Source organism: Doryrhamphus excisus, chromosome 8 (genome assembly GCF_030265055.1).
Source record: "Doryrhamphus excisus isolate RoL2022-K1 chromosome 8, RoL_Dexc_1.0, whole genome shotgun sequence".
NCBI classification, from domain to species: domain Eukaryota; kingdom Metazoa; phylum Chordata; class Actinopteri; order Syngnathiformes; family Syngnathidae; genus Doryrhamphus; species Doryrhamphus excisus.
The window spans coordinates 9,513,239-9,540,000 of record NC_080473.1 but is presented as its reverse complement, the minus strand read 5'-3'; the positions used below and the strand labels follow the sequence as shown (position 1 = coordinate 9,540,000).

Here is a 26,762-nt window from a genome sequence, read left to right as displayed (position 1 = left end):
AGTCTATGGTCTAGTTGATGTAACACATGCACTGAGAAGTCTTAGCGTGTGCTTTTAACACACATAGACATACACGCAAAAGCTGTAAAGTCTCGGTAGTTCATGTTTTCCAGGTAGCCCTAACGGCACGGCTTCAATAAGCTTTTCCCCGCAGCTTTAAATATTCACCAATTAGTGTGTTTATTGCACGTTCTCCTGAGGCCTACTGAGATTGTACACTATGTACAGTAATGAGGGGCACTGACCCAAGCCTCTGCCCTTTTTAAAGCAGGATTCTTCTCACTCTCACACATATACAGTAGGTCTTGAAGCACTCTCTACACACACTAGGATCTATGAGTCTGTTTAACTTGGAATCTTGTTGTTTTTTTCCTTGCTCCGAGATCCAAGGTTTTTTTTACTAGCATACTGTGTCTGCGTTATGGATTAGGGAATAAAATGTCTGTTAATTAAATGCCAAAACCATTATGTTTATTGGCGCAATACATTAAAAAACAATTTTATTCAGTAATCCAGAAATTGATGGAGGCTGGCACTTTTCTCTACACATTTTGCGATAAAAAAAAAAGTCTGTAAGATCGTTCTTCTTGTCCTTTTTCTCACTCAGAACCTGCATGTTGTAATCGAGCATTATAAAACTGTCTTTACATTAAAACGGTAAAATACATCATAGTGAGAATATACCGTATTTTCCAGACTATAAGTCACACTTTTTTTCCCATAGGTTGGCTGTTCCTGCGACTTATACTCCAGAGCGACTTATAAATGAAAAAAACTGTTTGTTACATAAACACTGGACACCTTTTCTGTTCATGTTTATTTTTTGTGTAGCTGAATAACCAAAAAGTATGTATACTTTCAAAGGCAGCCACAAGAGGGCACTCTAGACTTCCACACCAATATTTCCTACCCCTTAACACAACAGAGAACAACAGAACACAATTGCCCCCCCACCCCCACAAGGAAAATCATATTCAGCAAACTACAAGCTGCAAGTAGTGTAATCGCGGAAAATGCGACTTATACTCTAATGCGACTTATGTATGGTTATTTCTACCTAATTATGCATTTTTTTTTTTGCCTTGTGCGACTTATACTCCGGAGCGACTTAGTCCAGAAAATACGTTACGTCGTGCACACACACAACAGAACTAGCAAGCTAAACTAAGATAACCCCGCTAGATTCCATTTACACTCGGTAAGAGGAGGTCCCACCAACTGGAAAAATGTATACCTGTTTTTAAAAAATTATCGCCCAACCATCGGTTATTTTAGCCCCCAATAACTCATATCAGCATCAACCCCGGAAATCCCATATTGGTCAGGCTCTCCTCATCAGTGGTATTCATGCTGGCTGAGGAGTTGGCTCCTTATGTAATGGTAATAGTAATGGTTTTATTTCATTTGAACATGCATCAGATAACAATTGAATGCATCACATAATCAGTTCACAGTTCCACATGTACAAAAGGAGTAGGAAGAAGCAAAGCTTATTAAATCCTACCCCTCCATCTGGTACTTTTACAATCAGTAACTGTTACATTTGTTCACTTCCTGCTTTCCTAATATAGTTTAAGTTTTTTTTGTTGTTTTTTTTTATTTTTGTCACGTACCGAAGTACGAGGTGATATGACTGTTCAAGACTCTTCATCCTTGTATTTAGCAACATTAGAGTTTGATAGAAAATTTTAATTGAAACAGCCTATTAGACAATAAAAGCATTTACTGTTGGTGCCCCAGCCAGATTATGTTAAGTTATGTTACGTGTTTGGTAATGGTAATGGTTTTATTTCATTTGAACATGCGTCAGATTATAATTGAGTGCATCCCATAATCAGTTCACAGTTCCACATGTCCAAAAGGAGTAGGAAGAAGCAAAGCTTATTAAATCCTTCCCCTCCATCTGGTAATTTTACAATCAGTAACTGTTACAGTTGTTCACTTCCTGCTTTCCTAATAAAGTTTTTTTTTTCTTTTTTCTTGTATCGAAGTAGGAGGTGATATGACCATACAATGACATAATGGGTACCATAGTAACTGCCAATATAGTGATACGATATGATATGGGATGACAACATTACTCCTTTTGCTGCTGTGTTGTGCAATGTACCGACTTACTGTGACTAATGAACAAAGAGCTCATAGCTAAACCTCATCATGGTTTAAACATCACCTGCTGGCATAATACAAGGAGGGAAAAAACCTGTGTTGAAGAGCTAAGTGCTTTTACTTTACTCCCCCTCTGGCACGGATCAGTGCCACTCGTCTCAGGGAGTTGTTACCTCAGGCAGTGTCCTGGTTCAGGTCAAGATGTGTCCCGTTCCATGGAGGACCTACCCCAAAGTCGCACTGAAGTCAAATGCTGACTTGAATCAGTGTCTTTTAAAAGTCTACTCCCGATCCATCGGTATGAGTGAACAGATTGTTGTGATAGAATGCAGTTCTTTATTACCATGTTTACTCTTGATGATTTTCTATTGCTTTGACAATTTATATTTAGCCTTCTTCCAATCTTATATGCCGTGTAGCGCACTTTTCTATTCCCTTTGGAAAGCGTGTTCTATAAATAGATATCGCCTAGTGTTTTGCTGACAATACACGGCTCAGTGTTTTCTCTGTTTGTAAACTCTGCCTACGCGAATCCCCAGTAGAAGGCCAAAGGTTAATTGGAAGGGCTTGCATTCCCTGTAAACAGCATGCTGCAATCTTAGGGGTCATGTTCCTGCACAGTTGAGCTGGGTCGATCTACCGCCCCAGCCTCAGGCCTTAGCCCTGCTACATATTGTCTTCCATTACAAGATAGCAAACGATTAATTTCCTGTCTTAATTTCTTCATACTTGATGTGTTTTCTTGAAATGTAATATTTTTGTTTTTGTAGTTATCTGGGAGATGGACGATTTCACCTCGAGTCAATCATGATTGCAAATCCGGATATTCCTGCCTACAGGTATGGAAACTGAAACATCATATGGACTTCAATTTGTAGAAATTATTTATAATTGAATGTGACAGGGAAAAAACTATTATTCATTCATTTTTTGCCGCTTATCCTCACAATGGTTGCTGGAGCCTATCCCAGCTGCCTTCGGGCGAGAGGCGGGGTACACCCTGGACTGGTGGCCAGCCAATCACAGGGCACATATAGACAAACAACCATTCACACTCACATTCATACCTATGGACAATTTGGAGTCGCCAATTAACCTAGCATGTTTTTGGAATGTGGGAGGAAACCGGAGTACCCGGAGAAAACCCACACATGCACGGGGAGAACATGCAAACTCCACACAGAGATGGCCGTCGGTGGAATCAAACTCGGGTCTCTTAGCTGTGTGGCCTGTGCGTTAACCACTTGTCACCTTGCAGCCCCAATTGCCAAACCGAACCCAAAAAACAAAAGGTACAATTTGGAGTCGCTAATTAACCTAGCATGTTTTTGGAATGTGGGAGGAAACCGGAGTCGAACTCAGCAGTGTGGCCTGTGCGCTAACCACTCAATCACCGTGCAGCCTGAAAACACAATTAGACTTAATTCAGTATGCTAGTTCTCGTCTAAAAGGTTGGTGCAGGACCCAACGCAAGGTAGAGGCATACCCAGACAAGAACAAATACGTGGTCACAGGAGGACACGGGAGGACAGGTGATTGAGCAAACAACGTTCAGGTTGGGAGACAACCACTCTTCCACTTGAGTCATGGTGCCCTGTTGTATTTGAATGTAATGATAATGGCGGTGATTCCACCTAAACGACCGGCTGGCAGAGGCCCCACTTCATCTTGATTGTCGCTTTGATGAAGCCTTCTCGGATGAGAGACGGATTGTCGTCTAAGACAATCTGAGCAGTCCAGTTGCGATTGCCTGCAATTTTGAAAAGCATGCAAAGTTTTGCCTTTTGCAAAGTCAAAAACTGAATAAGCTAATCAATATTAATAATGATATTGAATAATATTATTATCCGCCCTCTTTGTTTGCACAATTTTACACCACTGCAAAATACAATTCAAAAGTATTTTGAATTGTGAAAGTATTTTGCTGGCTGTGTCATTCAAAAGTGAGTCTTTGTTAACCTAAATTAAAATTAACTTTGCTTTCAGATTCATTATTCATTCATTAATTTTCTACCGCTCATCCTCACGAGAGTCGTGGGGTGGGGGTGCTGGAGCCTATCCCAGCTGTCTTTGGGCAAGAGGTGGGGTACACCCTGGACTGGTGGCCAGCCAATCACAGGGCACATATAGACAAACAACCGTTCACACTCACATTCATACCTATGGACAATTTGGAGTCGCCAATTAACCTAGCATGTTTTTGGAATGTGGGAGGAAACCGGAGACCCCGGAAAAAACTCATGCATGCATGGGGAGAACATGCAAACTCCACACAGAGATGGCCGAGGGTGTAATTGAACACGGGTCTCGTAGCTGTGAGGCCTGCTTGCTCGGCCGCCGTCCAGCCCCAGATTCATTAGATCATAAATAATTTAATTGGCATTGGCAGAAAAAATACTTTTTGATATGGCTACATAATGCTTTTCAAACTGTTTCCCTTGAACTCTTCATCCTGTTTAATAACAACGCTTGAGATGACAACTTTTTTTTTTTGGTATGCACATATGCACAACTACACACCTCAATGGTCTTTTCCACAAACATTCTAATCTCAAGTGAACCCACCATATCCAAGGAAAGCAGATTAGACACTCGGAAGTAGCTCAAAGTTACACTCCTGTCATACTTGATGTGTTTTCATGATTGGATATGTAATCTCGTCTTGCATTTCGGACCCTGGAATAGATACCTGAACTATATTTGTTGTCTGACAGTATGGTTTGTAGTTAGGAATATTTGTTTTATGTTTGTTTGCAGATACGATCCCTATAGTAAGGTCTTCTCCAGGGAGTACTATGACCATGAGGCCATGCGTGCCTTAAGGCTAAAGGCCATCGACAAGGCTCGCTCAGCCCAAAGATGGGGCCTCATTTTGGGAACGCTGGGTCGTCAGGGAAACCCAAAAGTTATGGAAGTGAGTCTGCTTTTTGTTTCAGCAGTATTGTCCCGAGGCCTTCTGTGCCATAGTTAGTCATATTTTTCACTTTGACATTTTTATTAACATGGGGTTCCAGGACTAGAAATCTCACCCTGAAAAGAAAATATCATTATTTTAAAAATAGAATAAAATATAGCACAAAAATATCATAATTCAATATAACACCCATTAATAATCAATGTCCTAGGACATTTTGTAGAGTCTATTAATTCTTCTAGTGATGGCAGTATGGACTTTCCATCCAGATCAGTAGTTCCCAACTTGGGTCTTCTAATCCGTGGAACCTGTCTCTCCCCACTCCAATACACTCAATTTAAATGAAGATATCAATATCAAGCTTTACACAGCTTGATGGTATCTGCAACGTTCATGCTTGCAGTCAACAGTCCGGATTGTGCCAAAGTTTGATTTGCTGTTGCTTGCATGCTTTTACATCCCCTTTACATATACATATATATGGTAATGGCTTTATTTCATTTGAACATGCATCAGATTACAATTGAATGCATCACATAATTAGTTCACAGTTCCACATGTCCAAAAGGAGTAGGAAGAAGCAAAGCTTATTAAATCCTACCCCTCCATCTGGTACTTTTACAATCAGTAACTGTTACATTTGTTCACTTCCTGCTTTCCTAATATAGTTTAAGTTTTTTTTTTTATACGTATATCACGCACCGAAGTACGAGGTGATATAAATCCTGCTAGTATACATTCAAGGGCGGATGATGGCAGTTGGTCTATCGCCATTGTCAAATGGGATTGGAAGAAGGATTTACACGGACAGAACTACTATGCCATAATGATCTACAGAGATTAAGAAATGGAGCATCTGATTACATTAGGGGGGGGGGGGGGCAGGATGATCCGATAAGACGCCAGGGCTGTGAAGTGATCCGTGTTGCCAATTTATATTTAGCAAACCATTCATTCATTCATTTTCTACCGCTTTTCCTCACGAGGGTCGCAGGGGTGCTGGAGCCTATCCCAGCTGTCTTTGGTACACCATGGACTGGTGGCCAGCCAATCACAGGGCACATATAGACAAACAACCATTCACCATTCATGGACAATTTGGAGTCACCAATTAACCTAGCATGTTTTTGGAATGTGGGAGGAAACCGGAGTACCCGGAGAAAACCCATGCATGCACGGGGTGGAATTGAACCCTGGTCTCCTCGCTGTGTGGTCTGCCCGCGAACCACTTGATCGCCGTGCAGCCCTTTAGCAAACCAGTGTTGTCAAAAGCGTATTTTTTAAAAACCACATAATATGATGAATGTGGATAAATAAAAACAAATAATAAAGAAATATCATGCAGTCTATTGCGGCTAATTCTGCAACTCAAGTCACAACAATAAATATCAGTAAAACATGCAAATGCAAAAGAGCGATAGTACAAGTGCCACAGGAAGAACTACTCAGGCCTTCCCTGTGGAAAGCTTGGAATATCCTGTACTGTTTGAGTGTGTCCGTGTTGGTTTGTTGCATAATAAGCTTAGCTGGTTTCAAATGGCTGGTTTTCACTAGATAAGTATCTTCATTTGATATGAGAATTAAAGCTCTGTCCAACATTTTAACTTGTTGCTCTCTGTAGCACCTGGAATCGAGGCTCGAATCGCTGGGCAAGAGCTTCACTCGAGTTCTTTTGTCGGAGATTTTCCCCAGCAAGTTGGATCTGCTGCCTGATGTCGACGCGTGAGTAATGAGACCAACACACAAATAACAGAATGTGCTTTCAAAAGTAGGACACGTTTACTAGTCATTCAGTTAAGGCTGCTTGATCACAGCCTTTTTAATCCTTAACGATTATTGTAAAAAAACATGACTGGGGAAAATAACTTCAGAGATACCATTAAATAGTACACTATATTGTTTGTGTTGTTTATGTAAGGCTTGTAAAATCAATGTGGCGTCTTCCCCTTTTGTGCAACTAGCAGGGGAAGTAATACACGCTTTATGAAAAGGTCACTGTTTCATTTAGCGAATGCAATACATCTCCTTGTGTGTCCAAAACACTTACATATTTTGATTTTACCTTATTTTCTTTCTCCCTTCATTTGGTTATTTCCATCATATAGCAGTCTTTGTAAAGTGTACATTAATGGACAGTATACAGCTTGAGGCATTGTAGCAAAACCAAATAGATTACCACTGCCATTGATGCACAGACTCCACAGAATAAAAAAAAAAAATGACATCTTTCTGTGGTAGAGCTTTGCAATGCTATTATGATTCACATAACCTCACATGATATGCTTTCTGTAAACACGAGCAAACTGTTCATGCAGTCAGGGAAGTGAATCATCTCCTCCTCTTTCTCAAGGAACTGGCAAACGTACCATAATGACACAAATATACAGTTAAACAACCTGATTATGAGATGATTTGTCTCTTGTCTCTGGCCTGAAAAAACATTAAGACATATTATCCAAAAAATATAAATGAAACAACTGGTGTGTTGCATTAAAAAGTACGTATATTATGTTTATTAGCAGCTTAAAATGACCATCATTACCGCTTAGCACTCATTCTTTCCAGCTGGTTTCTGTGGCGTGGCTGCATAGCCTCAGTTCTCTGGTGTTGGTGTGAATGACAAGAAGAAAATACCCGTATTAATCTCAATCACAAATATAAGACAAATATAAGACACTGGTCAGTGTGTGGTGAGTTTGCCCTGGATTTATTATCCATTGTTGGCATATTAAGGGATATTTTGTATGTGACCTATCGTCTATATATGACAAAAAAAAGGATTTCACTGTCCTTAAATAAACGGGAATTCTGTATAAGCTGAGCAGAATGTTGATATACATATGCATCTATAACGGATAGAATAAACCATGTGTGATAAGCTCTCTGCCACTGATTTTAAATCAATTCCGACACACTCAACATTGAACATTTCAGTTCCATCTAATATATCCGTCAACAGCAACAGAGGTGAATGTTGACTCAGGACGTGCAAGAGTCCAAATCACACCTGCATTCGCATTGCTTCTCACACTCCCCCAGCCAGCCCTCTCATCATGGAGTAATGAGAAGAAGTGTGATGTGTGAGGGTGGAGAGGGTGAGAAAAGGACAGCAGATTTAAGAGAGATTGAACGAGAGAGAGTTGCATACAAAGTGACGGGGAAAAACAGAGGGAGTTGAGCCAGCTGTCTTTTCTTGGAAAGCAAGCCATCATTGTAAAAAGTTATTTTTTTTCTATTAGTCTTAATTGTTTGGTCAAAACAAACTCAAAGATGCTTTCCATACACGATTGCTCGGTGCACCACTGGTATTGGAAACTATGCTACAAAGACAGAAAGCTCAACTCTGTAAGGAATAGGGAGATGGCCGACATGATAGAATGATCGATATTCTTTGCGTCCAAGCGAATTCAAGAAACAATACAAGCAGTTGCTGCTTGCTAAATACAAGGATGAAGAGTCTTGAACCAGTCATGATGTGCTATATTTATCACTATATTGACAGTTACTATGGTACCCATTATGTCATTGAATGGTCATATATCTCGTACTTCTGCACGTGACCAAAAACATTTTAAAAATTAAAAAAAAAAATTAAACTATATTAGGAAAGCAGGAAGTGAACAAATGTAACAGTTACTGATTGTAAAAGTACCAGATGGAGGGGTAGGATTTAATAAGCTTTGCTTCTTCCTACTCCTTTTGGACATGTGGAACTGTGAACTGATTATTACTCATTGGAAGAGACTGGGAAGAGAAATATGATTGGTGTGATCCTGGAGGAAGAGTACAGGTATGTAAACACTTGTTGAGTTCAGAGTAGTATCAGACAGAGCTATGGTGATGAATATTGAGACTGTGGGAGCAAAGTCGGTGATGAGAGAAAGAACATTTCTGAAGCTGGGTGGATGAGTTGATGCAGAGTGTCCTCGCAGGTGAGAGAATGGTTGTCAGACGTTAGTGGCCATGCTGGTGAAAGAAACGGAGGAGATGAGAGGGTGATGGGCAGGCATGGTGTTGAGGATAGAAATAGGTGGTAGATTCTGCGCAACGAACGGGAATGGTTGTGACACTTATTTCCTGAAGACGGAGGACGAGGCAGGATCACACATGTTGACTACTTTTTTTCCCTACGGTTAGGCCTGATGACAGATCTGTGGACGTATGACATTGTTTAGGTGAGACGGGAATTGGGATGGGTAATTTTCACATTTGAACCAATACTCTGTACCAATACTCAAAGGTACCAATTCACTGTAATTTTGTGGTAATAAATGCTAATTTACTAATTTAATTATTTGGTGTAAATTTAAAATATTTATCTCTCTGTAGGCTGCACAGCTAGGAGACCCGAGTTCAATCCCACCCTTGCGTCATGTCATGAGAATACCGTCACACTGCATGGTGTCAGCCAAGGCATGTTCAACATAATTGAGTACAAAAGAGTTATCCACCTATTCAGTGTGGAAGTGGTACGGTTTTGGATTTGGTCGTGTGGTTAGCGCGCCGACCACACATCTAGGAGACCAGGGTTCAATTCCACCTTCGGCCATCTTTGTGTGGAGTTTGCATGTTCTCCCCGTGCATGCGTGGGTTTTCTCCGGGTACTCCGGTTTCCTCCCACATTCCAAAAACATGCTAGGTTAATTGGCGACTCCAAATTGTCCATAGGTATGAATGTGAGTGTGAATGGTTGTTTGTCTATATGTGCCCTGTGATTGGCTGGCCACCAGTCCAGGGTGTACCCCGCCTCTCGCCCGAAGACAGCAGGGATAGGCTCCAGCACCCACATGACCCTTGTGAGGATAAGCGGTAGAAAATGAATGAATCTCTCTATATATACACTTGAACAACTATACCAAAACAAGCATTGTAACATTGCAGTTGTTTCAGAGATTTCTTCGGCATGAAAATCCTCAACTACAATTAAAACCCAGCTGTACTATTTCTATTCCTTTCCTTTTCCCACTGGACTAATTGTGTTGGTGGTCTAGGGAGGCCAAATTACTTTTTTTTTAATTAGCAAAAAGAGGAAGGAGTGAAAATAAATAGCCCCCCTCTAGCTTAGTCTTGTTCTCTAGTGCATTAAATGTTTTTAGCAATGGCACCATGACACTCCACAGAGACTGCCATTTTGGTTTACGTGAGTTTGAATTTACGTGAATCGGTGCTCGGTAGTACCGACAAAATTCGGTCAATGCCTAAAAGTGTGGTTTTTGTTATCCCTCGACAGGAGTGACATTTGTAATGATGTCTTAGAGAAGAAAATAGAGAAGAAAATACACTCAGAACGTGTAGTAGTGGAAGCAAGGCTAAGGAAAGGGGGTAGAAATGAGTGATCAGCAGTATGGTTTTAGCACCACAGATGCAGTCTTTGATCAGATGTACAGAGACAGACACAAGGAGTTGCATTGTGTCTTTTTAGAAAAAGCTTACAATGGACTGCAGAGTCGAACTGCGGTATAGTATTCGGAAATCTGCGATGAACAAAAAGTCGTTGTTGTACAAGGACATACATAAGTGCGGCAGGGCAGCAGTGAGGTGTGTGATGTAAGTATCACAGATGGGTTCTATGGAGGTTGGACTGGATCAAGGATCGGCCCTGAGTTTGTTATGGTGATGGGTAGTTTGGCAGATGAGGTCAGATGGGAGGGGCTTCTTAGACAATGATGTCTGCTGATGACATTGTGCTCTGCAGTGACGGCAACGAGGAGGTGGAAGAAGACCCGGAAATGTGTAGGAATGAGCTGGAGAAGAGAGGGAGGAAGTTGTAGCAAAACAGAAATCATATGTGTTAGTGAACATGTTATCTGGTGGAACTGCGAGGATGCAAGAAGTTGGAAGGGTTGGGTTAGGATCAACCGTTCAGAGCAAGAACGAGTGTGGAAAAGAGGTGAAGAAGTGAGTGCAGGCAGTACGGACTATGTGGAGAAGAGTGTAAGGAGTTCTTTCTGACAAAAGTATCAGGAAAAAGTGAAGGGAAAAGATTTACAGGATGGTCGTGACACCAGCCAGACGTCAGATCTCACCAACAGAACCACAGCTGAACATAATTAGACTTTTGTTGGGAGCATATGGACAGTATTGGAAACAAGCAGATCAGATGAACAGTCCAACTTTGATGTCTGGGAGATTCGATCATTGAGGCCAGACTGATGGTTTGCCTATGAGAAAACCAACATGTATGACTACAAAGGTGAAAGCTGAGTGATAAGCATGTTAGTTGCATCCACATACGTACGCAAGATGATCACATGTATTGGGACAGCTGACCTGCAGCTCCAACAGCTTCCACTCTTCCAGCAAGATTTTCGACAAAGATGTTGGACTCAAAAATCACTGATTTTGGACCTGTATCTGTTCAGGTTGTTTTGTGTTCTGGGACACAGTCATGCTCGAACAGATACATAAGTCCATAATGACTTAGTAACAGGCACAACCCATCATCGAATATATATATATTTTTCTCATACAATATATTGAAATTCAAATCCCATTATTACCAATGCATTGTAACTAGACCACAAATTATATCATACTAAACTCTATTAAGGGGAATGTGAATCTTATTGATCCTAGATGTTGTTTGCCATTTAAGTTACAAGGCCCATCATCATTAAACTTGTAAACACTGCATCAGTACGCAGTTTAATGATAATCTGTTTAAGACTAGCGCTGAGTATCAGGAAAAGGTCCAATCATGTTAGTAGAAATTTATCAAGTTTAAGTAAATCTTTTAACTCCATGCAGCTGTCCAGTATTTACCAATATCAGCTTCACAGCATTGCTGGCTGAACTTTTATCATCCTGAATCATATTCATGGAAGAAGCCTTTAACTGTTAGATTGCTAAAATAATAATACTGCATTGAGTCATCAATTTAATACAAAATGTCATCATAAAGTTCATCATATTTATTCATTCATTCATTCATTTTCTACCGCTTTTTCCTCACGAGGGTCGCGGGGGGTGCTGGAGCCTATCCCAGCTGTCTTCGGGCGTAAGGCGGGGTACACCCTAGACTGGTTGCCAGCCAATCACAGGGCACACATAGACAAACAACCATTCACACTCACATTCATACCTATGGACAATTTGGAGTCACCAATTAACCTAGCATGTTTTTGGAATGTGGGAGGAAACCGGAGTACCCGGAGGAAACCCATGCATGCACGGGGAGAACATGCAAACTCCACACAGAGATGCCCGAGGGTGGAATTGAACCCTGGTCTCCTAGCTGTGAGGTCTGTGCGCTAACCCCTAGACCACCGTGCCGCCCCATATTTATTCAAAATTATTTAAATTATTTGTGCAATTTACTGTTTATGGTGTACAGTGTTGTTCATATTTTATGTCATCTATTTATTCTCGACATTATTATTATTATTTATTATTATACGGGAGCCAGGCAATGACATTTCGTTGGCAATTTCACTGCTGTGTTATTGTGCAATGACAATAAAGGAAGTCTATCTATCTATCCATCTGTCTATCCATCTATCCGTCTATCCATCTATCCATCCGTCTATCATCTATCCATCCGTCTCTCCATCTCTACCTATCCATCTCTCCATCTCTACCTATCCATCTCTCCATCTCTATCTATCCATCCATTCATCCATCCATCCACATCATCTACCTATCCTCTCCATCCATCCACATCATCTACCTATCCTCTCCGTCCATCCACATCATCTACCCATCCTCTCCATCCATCCACATTATCTACCTATCCTCTCCATCCATCCATCCACATCATCAACCTATCCTCTCCATCCATCCATCCACATCATCAACCTATCCTCTCCATCCATCCATCCACATCATCTACCTATCCTCTCCATCCATCCATCCATCCACCTATCCTCTCCATCCATCCATCCATCCATCCATCCATCCATCCACATCATCTACCTATCCTCTCCATCCATCCATCCATCCATCCACCTATCCTCTCCATCCATCCATCCACATCATCTACCTATCCTCTCCATCCATCCATCCACATCATCTACCTATCCTCTCCATCCATCCATCCACATCTACCTATCCTCTCCATCCATCCATCCACATCTACCTATCCTCTCCATCCATCCACCCACATCATCTACCTATGCTCTCCATCCATCCATCCACATCTACCTATGCTCTCCATCCATCCATCCACATCTACCTATCCTCTCCATTCATCCATCCACATCATGTACCTATCCTCTCCATCCATCCACATATAAAAATAGATAGTCAGTAGTCACAGGAGAAATGTTGTTCATGCATTTACACGATAATTAAAAATAAAACAAACAAGAAGAAACAAAATACAAATAAAAGATTAGAAGAAGAGTACCCTGCACCATTTTCTGACGCTTTACATTTAACACATATAAGGTTTCAAAGCCGTACAAATTATTCATTTATTAATTCCTGTGACAGTGTTATGCTATAATTACTCATACAGTATGTATGTACTCATACATACAGCAGCAGGTGAGATGTGTGTGTGTGTGTTTATTTTTGGCTTATCTGATGTGCTCAGCTGGAAATTGTTTCCGGTTTTTTTTCCGCTTTCACAACTCCCTGACAGAATATTGCACTTTCTCTGAGACCGACAATGGACACAGCAAACCAACAGGGCTTTTCTCAGTGTGCTGAAACCAGCCATGTTGAATTTCAGATACATTGCACAAGTACCCCACCGTCCTCATCACTTTAAGCTTCGTCTGCCTTTAGCCACCCACATAGTCAGTCAAATAAAGAGAGCCCCCATTATCATATTCTCTTAAATGTGTAATTAGACTCTCCCCAAGCAGGCTTTGTACTGTTGTACACATATCGGCTTCACCACACGTGCTTATCTCGACTAGACCGCAGCTTACCACCCAGTGCATTGCAGCATTTTATCAGCTCCATTTAGGTTTTTGACAGCACCACAATTAAATAGCTTGTTTCTGTGAACACTTTCCTTCCTCTTCCTGCAGTGTCAAAGGCTTCATTGTTGCAGTGGCGGTTCACAATGAAGTCAGGCTGTCCAATGCGGTAACAGCAGTCCTAAATGTTATTTGTACAGTTTAACGCTCAGATGATAGCTTGTCTCTGAGTATAATAGTTCTATTTTCTGATAATTCCCTCTCAAAGTCTGTCCTTCATGTTGCTCTCCAGATGAAACGGGAGACCACCTCTGATCTGTTTTATCACTTGATTCAGTAGAAAAGTAGTATTATTTTTGGATCACAAAAAAACAAAGCGTCCATTTTCTACCATGCATCTTGTTTAGGGTCATGGTAATGGTAAGTGTTTAATTTCATTTGAACATCAGATTACAATTGAATGCATCACATAATCAGTTCACAGTTCCACATGTCCAAAAGGAGTAGGAAGAAGCAAAGCTTATTAAATCCTACCCCTCCATCTGGTACTTTTACAATCAGTAACTGTTACATTTGTTCACTTCCTGCTTTCCTAATATAATTAAATGTTTTTTTTTTGTTTTTGTTTGTTTTTTTTTGTCACATACCGAAATACGAGGTGATATGAGCATACAATGACATAATGGGTACCATAGTAAGTGTCAATATAGTGATATATATAGCACATCATGACTGGTTCAACACTCTTCATCCTTGTATTTAGCAAACATCAACTGCTTGTATTGTTTCTTGAATCGGCTCATCGTTGTGCATTGTTTGAGTGCCTTACTCAATCCATTCCATAGTTTGATTCCACATACTGAAATGCTATGGCTTTTTAACGTAGTCCTAGCATATAAGTGTTTCAAATGTAGTTCTTCCCTGAGATCATATTTCTCCTCTCTTGTAGAGAAGTATTGGATGACATTTTTAGGTAATTGGTTATTTTTAGCCTTATGCATTAATTTAGCTGTTTGAAGATGAACTATATCAGCAAGTTTAAGTATTTGTGATTTTAGAAACAAGGAGTTAGTATGTTCTCTGTAGGCGGCATTATGAATTATCGTTACTTGCCTTTTTTGCAGTACACTTAGTGAGTAAAGATTGCTTTTATAGTTATTACCCCATATTTCCACACAATAAGGGTCACAATAAAATAGGGTCATGGGGAAGCTGGGACTGGACTGGTTACCATCAATCACAAGGCACATAGAGTGTAAACAAATATTCACACTCACCTTCACACATTTGGGCAATTTAGAGTCTGCAATTAACCAAACCTCAGAGGAAAAGACCAAACAAATATCACCTTGTGCACAAATTCTGGCCATTTATACCCTAACATGATGTAAAGAAAAGTTAAATAAAATTCTAGACGCATATGGGACTCATAAATAATGCAATTGGACCTCCGCTAAAGGCAGTTCCTGGTATTATTTTCTGCATTTGACTAAACTGCACCACTCAGGTACTTAAATTGCTAACCCAGATGACTTTATACACAGCAAAACCGCACAGAACAGCAACTACTACTTTTAACTTCATATTGAAAACAACATTACACCAAACAAGTTGTACACCTATCTCCTACGCTCACATACATTTAAATGTACAGTCATATTTCACCACTTTGTGGTTTGAACATCGTTCTCCCACTCTATTGCAGGTTTTCACATTTTAATTCATTAATAAATAATAGTTGTTTTGTTGTCAAAAACAGTTTGAATGACAATTCATATGTAGTATTCTAATCACTAGGTATCAGTAATGTTACATTTAAGATATTTTAAGAGTTGTGGACTCCTATAGAGCAGACACACACAATAACCTGCACACAAAACTTCATAGTTCTTCCAGAATCTGCACCTATTCAAGTTGCATTTCCTTGGATTTGTGCTTCCCGCCAAAACGGTCTGTTTTACATTATTCCACCCACGGCCCGCTTCGGGGCACGCCACTCTTCCTGACTACAAATGAACCCCAGTTTTGAATACGATTCATTGATTCTGTAGCCTGTGCACAATGTGGTGTAAACAAAGCATGATAAGACTGTAAAGGTGATTATAGGGGTGTTATTTCATGTCCACAGGGCTCTAATAATGGTATGAAAACATATTTAGAAAGTCATAGACTGGTTTTCTTTGTAATGAAAAATAAATATTCCTTTTATCAATATTGAATCCTACATTGCGTGAATTCTTTTACCGCGGCCGGGTCTGGAACCAATGATCTGCGATAAATGAGGGTAATGTACAGTACAACTTTACTGTATTTTAGCAAATTTGAAACTGTGACCCACAATAAAGCCAGAGATGGACCAGACAAAAAGTATCAGTAAAGGTGAAAGTGATGTTGAAGGTTCAGTTATCCATTTTCATTTTTATATATTTCACTTTCTCTATAAGATTTTTATTAATTTCGGATTCAGATTAATCGGATTTACATTATTCCCTATGGAAAAATTGCTTCAGAGTTTTTAGGTTTCTTTTTTTCCTGACTTTTTGGAAGGGTTTTCCCGATGAAAACAGAGGTTCAACTGTAGTTAAAAGCTAAACTCATATCTTATTATGAGGGTATGTGAGGATCTGATTTTGGTGCAATTGTGTGTGACTCAGCTTGCTCTTGAATTAGGAGGATAGAAAAGAATGTACTCTTCAGCAGATTGACATTTACAGGGGAAAAAAAAAAAAGAATTTGAAAATGAGAAAACTGCACGCAGAATATTTCTGCCACTGAAAGCGGAGCCAAGCGAGCGTTAACTGCGCAATCAATTCCGCCGCTGAGAAACTTTGCTTGAACTAGAAAAAAAAAGTGGAATAGACAGATGGGTAATTTGACAAGGACCAGCTTTGACATTTAAGCGAGTGATTTAAGTGATTAGACTCCACCCCCCCCCCCCCCCCCACCCTCCATTTGCTTCTTATTTTTCACCAGCATCATTTTTTTTATTGGCTTGCGCCTTTATCTCATTGGCCTTTACTTGCGCCGCTTCATCTTTACTCGTCAATAGCTGGAGCTTCATCATCGGGATTAGGGACAAGGGTGGGCTGCCTCAGTGGTAGATGGAGCTGTGGATACGATTGATCTGAGAAAGCCAACCTGCAAGATCCCTAGGTCGCCTCGCTCCATTCTGTCTCCATTCCCCCCCTCCCTCATTGTTCATTTTTCTCCACTCCAGCTGTTTCAGCCCACGGTCCCCACTCCTACACCTAAACACCCTTCATGCATTTTCAAGCGTAGACACGGTTCTCTTCCAGACAATCTTCTTTTTCCTCTCTCCTCGTCTCCATCTGTTCTATCTTTATTGCTCTTCCTCCCAACACTATCTCCGTCCTCCTCATCTCTCTCATCCTCAGACCACACCCACCATGCTTCCTTACTCCTTTCCCCTCCCACCGCCCTGTCTGCCAGCTATGTAGGCTACCTCCATGGAGACCGTTGGTGGTGTGTGTGTGTGTGTTTTTTTTTTTAATTCACACTCTCCTAACCTCTACTTCTTTTTTTCCTCTCATTGCATCCGCCTCTCCCCCAGCATACCCACCTCTCACCCCCACTTTGCAGCCTCACTCATCACTGAATACCTCTGCATGGCTGTGTTTTCTTTTTTTTTTAAGCTTTATGGGAATCAGGACACATGCAACACATGCCAAACAGATGCTGGAGATGAAGTGTAGGGATGCTGGGCATATTGGTTTCCATGTTCAAACCAGGAGCTCTGCCTCCAATTCCTAACCCTTTACAGTTTCTTATAGCCTAAAAGGGAGCATTTATAGTTCCAGTTTGTAGCCTCCTTCCACAACTCTACTGAACATTTCACCTGGAAGGTCAAGTTAATGTTGCCAGTTTGACACCTTGTAAGTGTTTTAAATTCGCATTCATGAATAGTCTCTTTCATTCATTCATTCATTTTCTACCGCTTTTTCCTCACGAGGGTCGCGGGGGTGCTGGAGCCTATCCCAGCTGTCTTCGGGCGAGAGGCGGGGTACACCCTGGACTGGTCGCCAGCCAATCACAGGGCACATATAGACAAACAACCATTCACACTCACATTCATACCTATGGACAATTTGGAGTCGCCAATTAACCTAGCATGTTTTTGGAATGTGGGAGGAAACCGGAGTACCCGGAGAAAACCCACGCATGCACGGGAAGAACATGCAAACTCCACACAGAGATGTGCGGAGGGTGGGAATTGAACCCTGGTCTCCTAGCTGTGAGGTCTGCGCGCTAACCACTCGACCGCCGTGCCGCCCGAATAGTCTCTTTATTGTAGATTTTTTTTTTAATGCACTTAATTATTCACATAATGTTGATGTTTGGAAATCTTTTTTATCCACTAAGGCAGTGTTTTTCAACCTTTTTTTGAGCCACGGCACACCAATAACCAACATTATTTGCTTCTTTCAGTTTTTTTCCTGATTATGGACTCGCCACAGCAGATCCTTTTGATCCGCATACTAATATATATACGAATATTACATTGCTCTGCCAGTCTTTACACTGACACGCGACAATGACGTAATATTTGCAAAAAAAAGAAAATTATTAATAGATGTTAATTAAATAAAGTGATATTGAATAATTCCTCACGGCACACCTGACGATTTCTCACGGCACACTTGTGTGCCGCGGCACAGTTGTTGAAAATCACAGCACTAAGGGATACTCATTCATTCTGCCGTGGCGGTCTATGAAGACACAATACTAACATCTCTGTCACTGTCTAAATACGTATTGATCTAACCATATGTTGAGTTTATGTGTGTGCATAAACCTGCCTTCTCTCTCTCTCTCTCTCTCTCACAGGTGGGTCCAGATTGCCTGTCCTCGGCTGTCCATCGATTGGGGCTCAGCCTTCTCCAAACCCCTGCTGTCTCCCTATGAGGTAAATGACCCACTCACTCTGGATGCCCACTTGTTAGAGATGCCTGCCAACATCCCTCTTTAACAACTATAAACAACCTTTAAAGAAACAATTGCCCTGTTCCGGTGGCAGTGCGCCAAAGAAAAGGAGAGCGAAGACAAAAATATTGTTTAGAAAAGTTAAAAGGGGGAAGAGAGTGTAAGTGCTCATTTGCATAACCTTAAGGTTGGTGGGTGGGATGGTGAGATTATAAAAGGGATAAATGTAACTTTTTTTTTTGTACATTGTGACTGACTTAAGTGTCCATTTATGTAAGACTTCCAACTTCCACTAAAACCCGACGTCCAATGCCTCATAGGAACAGTAGAGAATTTGTTCCCAAGGCCTTGCAGCAATATGAGCAGCAGAACAGCTCCCCCTGCTGGCCTAGCGGGTGCAGTGACAAACAAAATCAAAACAGGGAGGGTTGTGATGGGTTTTGGGTTATTTTGTGTCTGCCTGGTAATGTGAGCTATTAATTCTTTCAGACACCCTTGTGAAATAACTGTGAGGGAAATCGCCGTCTTGAATATGAAGTGGTTGTTGTTTTCTTCTGATTACACAGCGCTGTTTTTTTTTTTCCTCAACCTACTTTGCTTTCCCTCAAGCCATTTTGTGAACAACGGCATTCAAATCATTTGAAGCTGCACTTGTGTTAGGATTTAATCCCCATCCTGTCCCTCGCCAGCGAGTGTTTTTTAAATGTGGTGGCATTTAGAGTGAAGACGATGATGATGATGTTGGTGGGGTGAGGAAAGGAGCCAGGAGGGCAGAGTGAGTGGAGAGAAAAGGGGTTGGGTGGGGGCATTTATTTTCAGGGCCTCTCATGTTATATTTATAGTCAATAAGACACACTCGGCTCTCTTGTCGGAGCAGGGATTAGCAGAAGAAGCTAGCATCCGTGGAGGCGGGCAGGGAGAGCATTCAGAGGCGGGGTGCTGAAATAAGGGCAGAGAAGAAGAGTGTAGATGAGAGCAAGGAGGGAAAAGATGAGTAGCAGATGGCAAAACAGTCATTCCTACAGTTGGTTGGTGTCACTCATTTTTTCATTTTTAATAAATTTTTAATAAACTCGAAAAGCGGGTCCTTACAAGGGGCCTTTGTTGCCATAGGGCTGTCAAAAATAACTTGAACAGCAGTAACTCAATAATTTAATCAATTATGTTAAAAATAGGGCTGCACAGCAGTTGAGTGGTTAGCGCACAGATCTCACAGCTAGGAGACCAGGGTTCAATTCCACCCTCGGCCATCTTTGTGTGGAGTTTGCATGTTCTCCCCGTGCATGCATGGGTTTTCTCCGGGTACTCCAGTTTCCTCCCACATTCCCAAAACATGCTAGGTTAATTGGCGACTCCAAATTGTCCATAGGTATGAATGTGAGTGTGAATGGTTGTTTGTCTATATGTGCCCTGTGATTGGCTGGCAACCAGTCCAGGGTGTACCCCGCCTCTCGCCCGAAGACAGCTGGGATAGGCTCCAGCAACCCCGCGACCCTCGTGAGGATAAGCGGTAGAAAATTAATGAATGTTAAAAATATTAACATTAATACATACAAATACAAATTGTTGCCTGTCAGTTAACCTTGTGTTTATAATCTACAACAAAATGGCAATATTTTAGTCATAGACAGAAATGGTGATTAATCATGACTCATTAATTTAAAACCTGTGATTAATTTGATTAGAAATTGTAATAATTTTTTAGATATATGTAATAATTATTAATAATTTATTTTTTTACAGTGAAAATTCATTATCCACTCACCACCAAACATTCATTCATTCATTTTCTACCGCTTATCCTCACGAGGGTTGCAGGGGCGCTGGAGCGCCTTCGGGCGAGAGGCGGGGTACACCCTGGACTGGTGGCCAGCCAATCACAGGGCACATATAGACAAACAACCATTCACACTCACATTCATACCTATGGACAATTTGGAGTCGCCAATTAACCTAGCATGTTTTTTTTGGAACGTGGGAAGAAACCGGAGTACCCGGGGAAAAAAAAAACACGCATGCACGGGGAGAACATGCAAACTCCACACAGAGATGGCCGAAGGTGGAATTGAACTCAGTTCTCCTAGCTGTGCGCGCTAACCACTTATCTACCATGCAGCCACCACCGCAAACATTGATTGACATTTCTATACCAGTGTGGGCAGCACAAATCTGCACTGAATTCTACACCTTATATTACCACTGTCTTATGACAATCCATGCATGTATCATAAAACTATACAGATTCATGCAAGGTAACAAAAAAATTGGTTGTCATCTTGACCATATTTGCTACTATTGACCAAAAAAAGTGAATAAATGAGTTGTTTTGGCAGCCAATGGCAAGACCTGTTTGTTATAAGCATGGTGTTACAAGCTTTTATGGATTGTTTAGCAGCATACTATTAATGGCAAACCGGAGAACACAGAGTATGTCATTATGGTTTTTCATTATGTTTTTTTTTTTTCCGACTACAACATGTCTGCATTTGGTCATGGTCGGCATTTAAACACTGACGAAATCTACATCATTATCCTGATTTGTATCACTTGTTTGTAACCCTCAAAGTTTTATGGTTATTAGTTTAGGCGTTATATAACCCCGATCATCAACAACCAGAAAATTGGAATGAAATCAGTTAAAAGCTACTTCTCTCCTCCTCCTCCTCCTCCTCCTCTTCTTCTTTTTTGTTGTCCTCCTCTCATCCAGCAGCTGTTATGCTGCTGCAGCAGCTGCACACACTTCCACCTGTTATCTAAAGCTCCATATCTTCACACCTGTCTCGTCTGTATTGTCAGTCTGCTGTCCTTTTCCAGCTCGCTGTGTACCTGCACTATTCATGAAAAACTTCAATTCACTTCACTGCTGTAAATAAACATAATAAACATATAATTCTCCTTGGTAAAAATCAAATTTTTTAATGTTATCAAGTCTCTCACGTTCCATCCCCTCAGGCAGCAGTGGCTCTCCAGGAGAGCGAATGGAAGGAGGTCTACCCCATGGACTTTTACTCCAGTCAGAGCCTGGGGCCTTGGACCCCCAACCACCCGAACAACCAACCTGTGCGGGCTTCTCGCACACAAGCTCAGGTGAGAAAAATCAGAAGAGCTGTTTGTTGTGTAGGACGAGCTACATGTCGCTACACTGACACCTAGTGTTGACTAGACAATACATGAACATGGCTTTGACCTTGAAATTTACTTCTCATTTTTCACAATAACTCCATTTCCTTATCAAAGCTTCACATGATTTATTCTTTTGGATTTGCTCTGCAGAAACCAAGCTCCCAGCCCAAGCAGAAGTGTACCCCAACGCAGTGCGCTCCCTGTGGCTGCCAAGGGGAATGACAACAATAATGCTTTATATTTCCTCTCTAGGCTGATTGGAGGACAGTGGGTAGTTTTAGTGCCGACAGGAAAAAAAAAAACCACACACACACTTGTCATAAGGTATCCCTTATTGCTTGCAGAAAATACATCAAACATTGCTCTGCCTCACTTTTTTGTTCCTGCATATATTCCAGAGCACACAGAGCTCCCGATGTAGTGCTCATGCATGTTTATGAATACATGAATCACATCTCTCCTTCTACCTCTGCTGCTCCTCCTGTAATGGAGACACATCTTTTGGGATTGTGAGACTCAGAGACAATGACCGAGAGTCAGATTATGTGGGCGACTTAGAATGTAACCTCTTTGACCTTGAATAAAAGGCTGTATGTTGCAGCATGTTTGTTCGCACTATGCTTCACACACAACCCACAACCCACACTTTATGGGATGAAGCACCTTATTTATTTACATTCTGCAAAATGATTATGCACAATAATACTGTATATTTGTATTATGTCCGATTGCCTCACAATAAATGAAAAAAATAATAATTATTGTTTGATTTGTGCACCAAATGCAAGGCTAGAGAGGGAGGATGCCACGTGAGTCATGACTGCTCTGTCCTCATTATTTATTGATGGTTGATTCTGTCAATAAATAAATATATAAACACATATTTTGCTGCAGCAGAAGAAAGCCGACTGACAGGAGTCTTGACGAGGCGTCCTCCCTGCACACAACCTGAGAACTTGTGAGCTTTGCACATTTCTCTCTCTAGTGGGCGGGGCTTTAGTGTTGATGCTGAAAGGTTCCCTCTAGTTTTCCTGGTGTCTCCTTGGCAACAGGGGCGCCGCAGACGTCCATCTCCTTGCCATGTGTCTCACGTCTAAGCTACAGGTGTAGGAATAAGAATACATTAATAATGTTCTTTGTTTTGATTTCTGCATCAGGGGGGCAGCTTCCCTTCCCAAAGCGTGACAACTTTTAATTTCATAGCTGGAGGACTTGTTGAGCTTTAAATAATACAAACTCAAGAGAAGATCAGACAGAGATTTTTCCTTTTAAGATGACTAAACCTCAAAATCAAACATTATTACTTTTGATACCGAATACAAAAGGAACAGTACAAATATGCATAAAAGTCAGATGCTTAACTTTTGTTTGTGAGTTTCTTTGTCTGCAACACTTTCTAGACTGAGGAGGACGGGGGACGTGTTTGTCATCTGGACCACTCACCTGCCGAAACTAAGATTTGCAGATCATGGTGGTCACAAAAACTGCATCAAAAGGGACTTGAAGGTGATGAGGATCATCTTCTTCATTTGGATTATTAAATCCTACCCCTCCATCTGGTACTTTTACAATCAGTAACTGTTACATTTGTTCACTTCCTGCTTTCCTAATATAGTTCAAGTTGTTTTGGGTTTTTTTTTGTCCATAGTAAGTGACAATATAGTGATATATATAGCACATCATGACTGGTTCAAGACTCTTCATCCTTGTATTTAGCAAACATCAACTGCTTGTATTGTTTCTTGAATTGGCTCATCGTTGTGCATTGTTTGAGTTCCTTACTCAATCCATTCCATAGTTTGATTCCACATACTGAAATGCTATGGCTTTTTAACGTAGTCCTAGCATATAAGTGTTTCAAATGTAGTTCTTCCCTGAGATCATATTTCTCCGCTCTTGTAGAGAAGTATTGGATGACATTTTTAGTTAATTGGTTATTTTTAGCCTTATGTTTGAAGATTATATCAGCAAGTTTAAGTATTTGTGATTTTAGAAATGAGCATGTTCTCTGTAGGCGGTATTGTGAATTATCCTTACTGACCTTTTTTTGCAGGACATTTCGCGAGTGTTATGTCTTTAGTATCATTGGCTATGACTAATGTTGAAAATAATTGACTGTGTAAAAAGAGAGAGCACAAGTTCAGTAAAATCAGCACCACTTGAGCCAGGGGTGTCCAAGCTGTGGTTGTCAAAAGCGTTGATATTTTTGTGTTTTTCTTTTTGTTTGAAAAGCTAAAAAAAAATCTAAAAAATAATCTGTAAATTTTTTTATTTTGCTTTATTTTTCCCCATTATTGTTGTTTTTTGTCTAATTTAATTCATGGTAATGATAATGGTTTTATTTCATTTGAACATGCATCAGATTACAATTGAATGCATCACATATTCAGTTCACAGTTCCACATGTCCAAAAGGAGTAGGAAGAAGCAAAGCTCATTAAATCCTACCCCTCCATCTGGTACTTTTACAATCAGTAACTGTTACATTTGTTCACTTCCTGCTTTCCATAATACAGTTTAAGTTTTTTTTTTTTTTTTTATTTTATTTAAAAAAACATGCCACCATCCATTATAAAACAAGCTACAGGCTGTAAATTGCCCCCAGGCCACACCCCTGACTTAAACTAATAATACATAAACGAGATCACCAAACTACATTATCAACAAAACAGTCGAATTGGATGAAATTTGGATGCTGCTGTAAATTCCATGTGTTCAGCTTGCGTCACGATGTGTGACCACTAGATGTCACTGTTGTAATATCTCATTTATACTTACTGTGAGGCGCCAGTCACACCTTTCTCTCATTGTGCCGTCCAGCATAATATTCTAGTGTAGACCAAGGAGCAAGCACCTTGTGTGTATTTTCGTGACGTTTAACTCCTGCAATTGTGTGTTTGATCTATGATAATATAAAACTAAGCATTATTATCTTCGATATGGCAAGTTTGTGATTCAACTTCTATTGGATCTCATTTGCAGGAGCTGCATGTGACTGAGGCCTGAGGCAGTAATATAGTGACATGCATAGAAAACCTAGTCATCAAAGGTATTTCTTTTTTCCACTCACTGGTTTATCTAGATTACATTAGCAATGTCATTTACATAAAACATACTGCATGGTGTACTGTATGTGGAGGAGAGTGAGAGAAGTGAGGTCGGCGAATGAATGTATGGATGCTTAGAACACTTATAACATGAAGTGCATCCACGTGAGTACAGTTTAAAAAAAAATCAGAAGCCGGAAACAGCAACCACAGCTTACCTCTTTTTGTCAATATAGTTATAAATTAGCTGTACAGTGATGTTTACAAGGCTATGTTTGCATGTAAACAAGAGGGCAAAAAGTATCACTATAAGCTCACTTGCCCCATCCTCAAGACCCCTCTCCGCCTGACTACAAAAATATCCCCTAATGTGACAGTAATATGTATTTAAAAAGAGCAAGAGACATATTGCTGCATGCTTTGAATGGGCAAAACGCAGCATCATCATGTGGACAACTTAAAAACCACTACATCAAATTGAAATCTCAATATAAATGATTCCATTATGTGAAGAGATTTTCTTTTATTATGTTTTCAATATGATATTTTTTTGTCATTAGGAATAAATGTATTGTTTTTGTGTGACTTTGCCATTTTTGGCAAATTAAAAAAACACAGATGATAATTCTAAAATATGAGTATCTTCTTGCAAATTGATTACAATATGTATATATTTGCATGTTTATTAAATTTATTTATTAATGTCTTGAATTCCAAATTGATAATATGCTGCAAAGTATATACAACTAAACCCTCAACTCTGATCATTAGCATTACCATGTTAGTGTTCTAGACGACAATTAGAAATACTTAGTAATTACTTATTACTACTACTGTCACTTGAAGTTGTTAGGAGGTCGGGTGCCTTGTGTAAATGTTTATATAACAGTCATTCCCAATGCTACTTGGGTTTAGCCTGGTTCATGACAGGGCAATTAGCAGCCTCATTGCTGCAGAGCCACAGGGGGAAAACCAATAAATAATGGTGTGTGTGTGTGTGTGTGTGTGTGTGTGTGTGTGTCGTGAAGGAGGCTTGAAAAAGTATTGAGTGCAAAACAAATAAGTGGTGTAAAAGAGATGACTAATTCTGCGTGGGCGCCCAGCATGTCCATGATGCTGGACCGAGACGTCCACACACACACACTGCACCGGCACCAGGCCGCCATACATTACACCCCCCCCAACAACCCACTCAGGCCTACCCACTGTCCCTAGTTTCCCTCTCTGCGACCTGCTTGGATAGTTGAAAAATATTACTATTACACTTAATAACATAAACATAATAATAGCTCATACATTTCGTTATTTGTCCCCTCCCATAGAACAGGAAGCTACGTATGTGTGTGTATATTATTGTCATCTGAGAACGTGTACTTTATGATTCTCAATGAACCACAGTGGCTTTTTATTGATAATGCTGATTTAGAAGAACTTTCATTAGGTCGCTGAGTCATTGTTAAAAAGGCTGAGGGGGGGAAACAAACAACAGTTAGAGCGAGGAGGAAATGTGACTCATTGGTGAGTAATGGATGCTTTGCCTCTGCCCACAATGCACTGCAAGTGTAATGCTGGAGGATAGAAACGTATGCGTCATAGCACCAGATCTGGTTTCTTATATAGCGTACTTTACGTCACGTACGTAGAATTAGGAGTCAATACAAGAGCTGCATCAAATATTTAGACAATTGTGCTTGTATGTTAAATATTATTGATGTTAGAACTGCACTGAATATAATATAATATATATATATATATAATATACTGA

The 26,762-nt window shown here is 40.5% G+C and overlaps 1 protein-coding gene across 7 annotated transcripts in view; it reads left to right on the top strand.

The window, feature by feature from the left end:
- The window catches only part of dph1 (diphthamide biosynthesis 1), a 294,949-nt gene extending 272,398 nt beyond the window's left edge, over window positions 1–22,551 (top strand). For all 7 annotated transcript variants that reach the window (XM_058080444.1, XM_058080439.1, XM_058080440.1 and 4 more), the window contains 6 exons: window positions 2,880–2,948; window positions 4,867–5,023; window positions 6,645–6,745; window positions 18,733–18,811; window positions 21,781–21,915; window positions 22,102–22,551. In XM_058080444.1, coding sequence (XP_057936427.1) covers window positions 2,880–2,948; window positions 4,867–5,023; window positions 6,645–6,745; window positions 18,733–18,811; window positions 21,781–21,915; window positions 22,102–22,173 — 613 coding nt within the window. In that variant the 3' untranslated portion in view covers window positions 22,174–22,551. The remainder of the gene's footprint in view (window positions 1–2,879; window positions 2,949–4,866; window positions 5,024–6,644; window positions 6,746–18,732; window positions 18,812–21,780; window positions 21,916–22,101) is intronic.
- The last annotated feature ends 4,211 nt before the right edge of the window (window positions 22,552–26,762 follow it).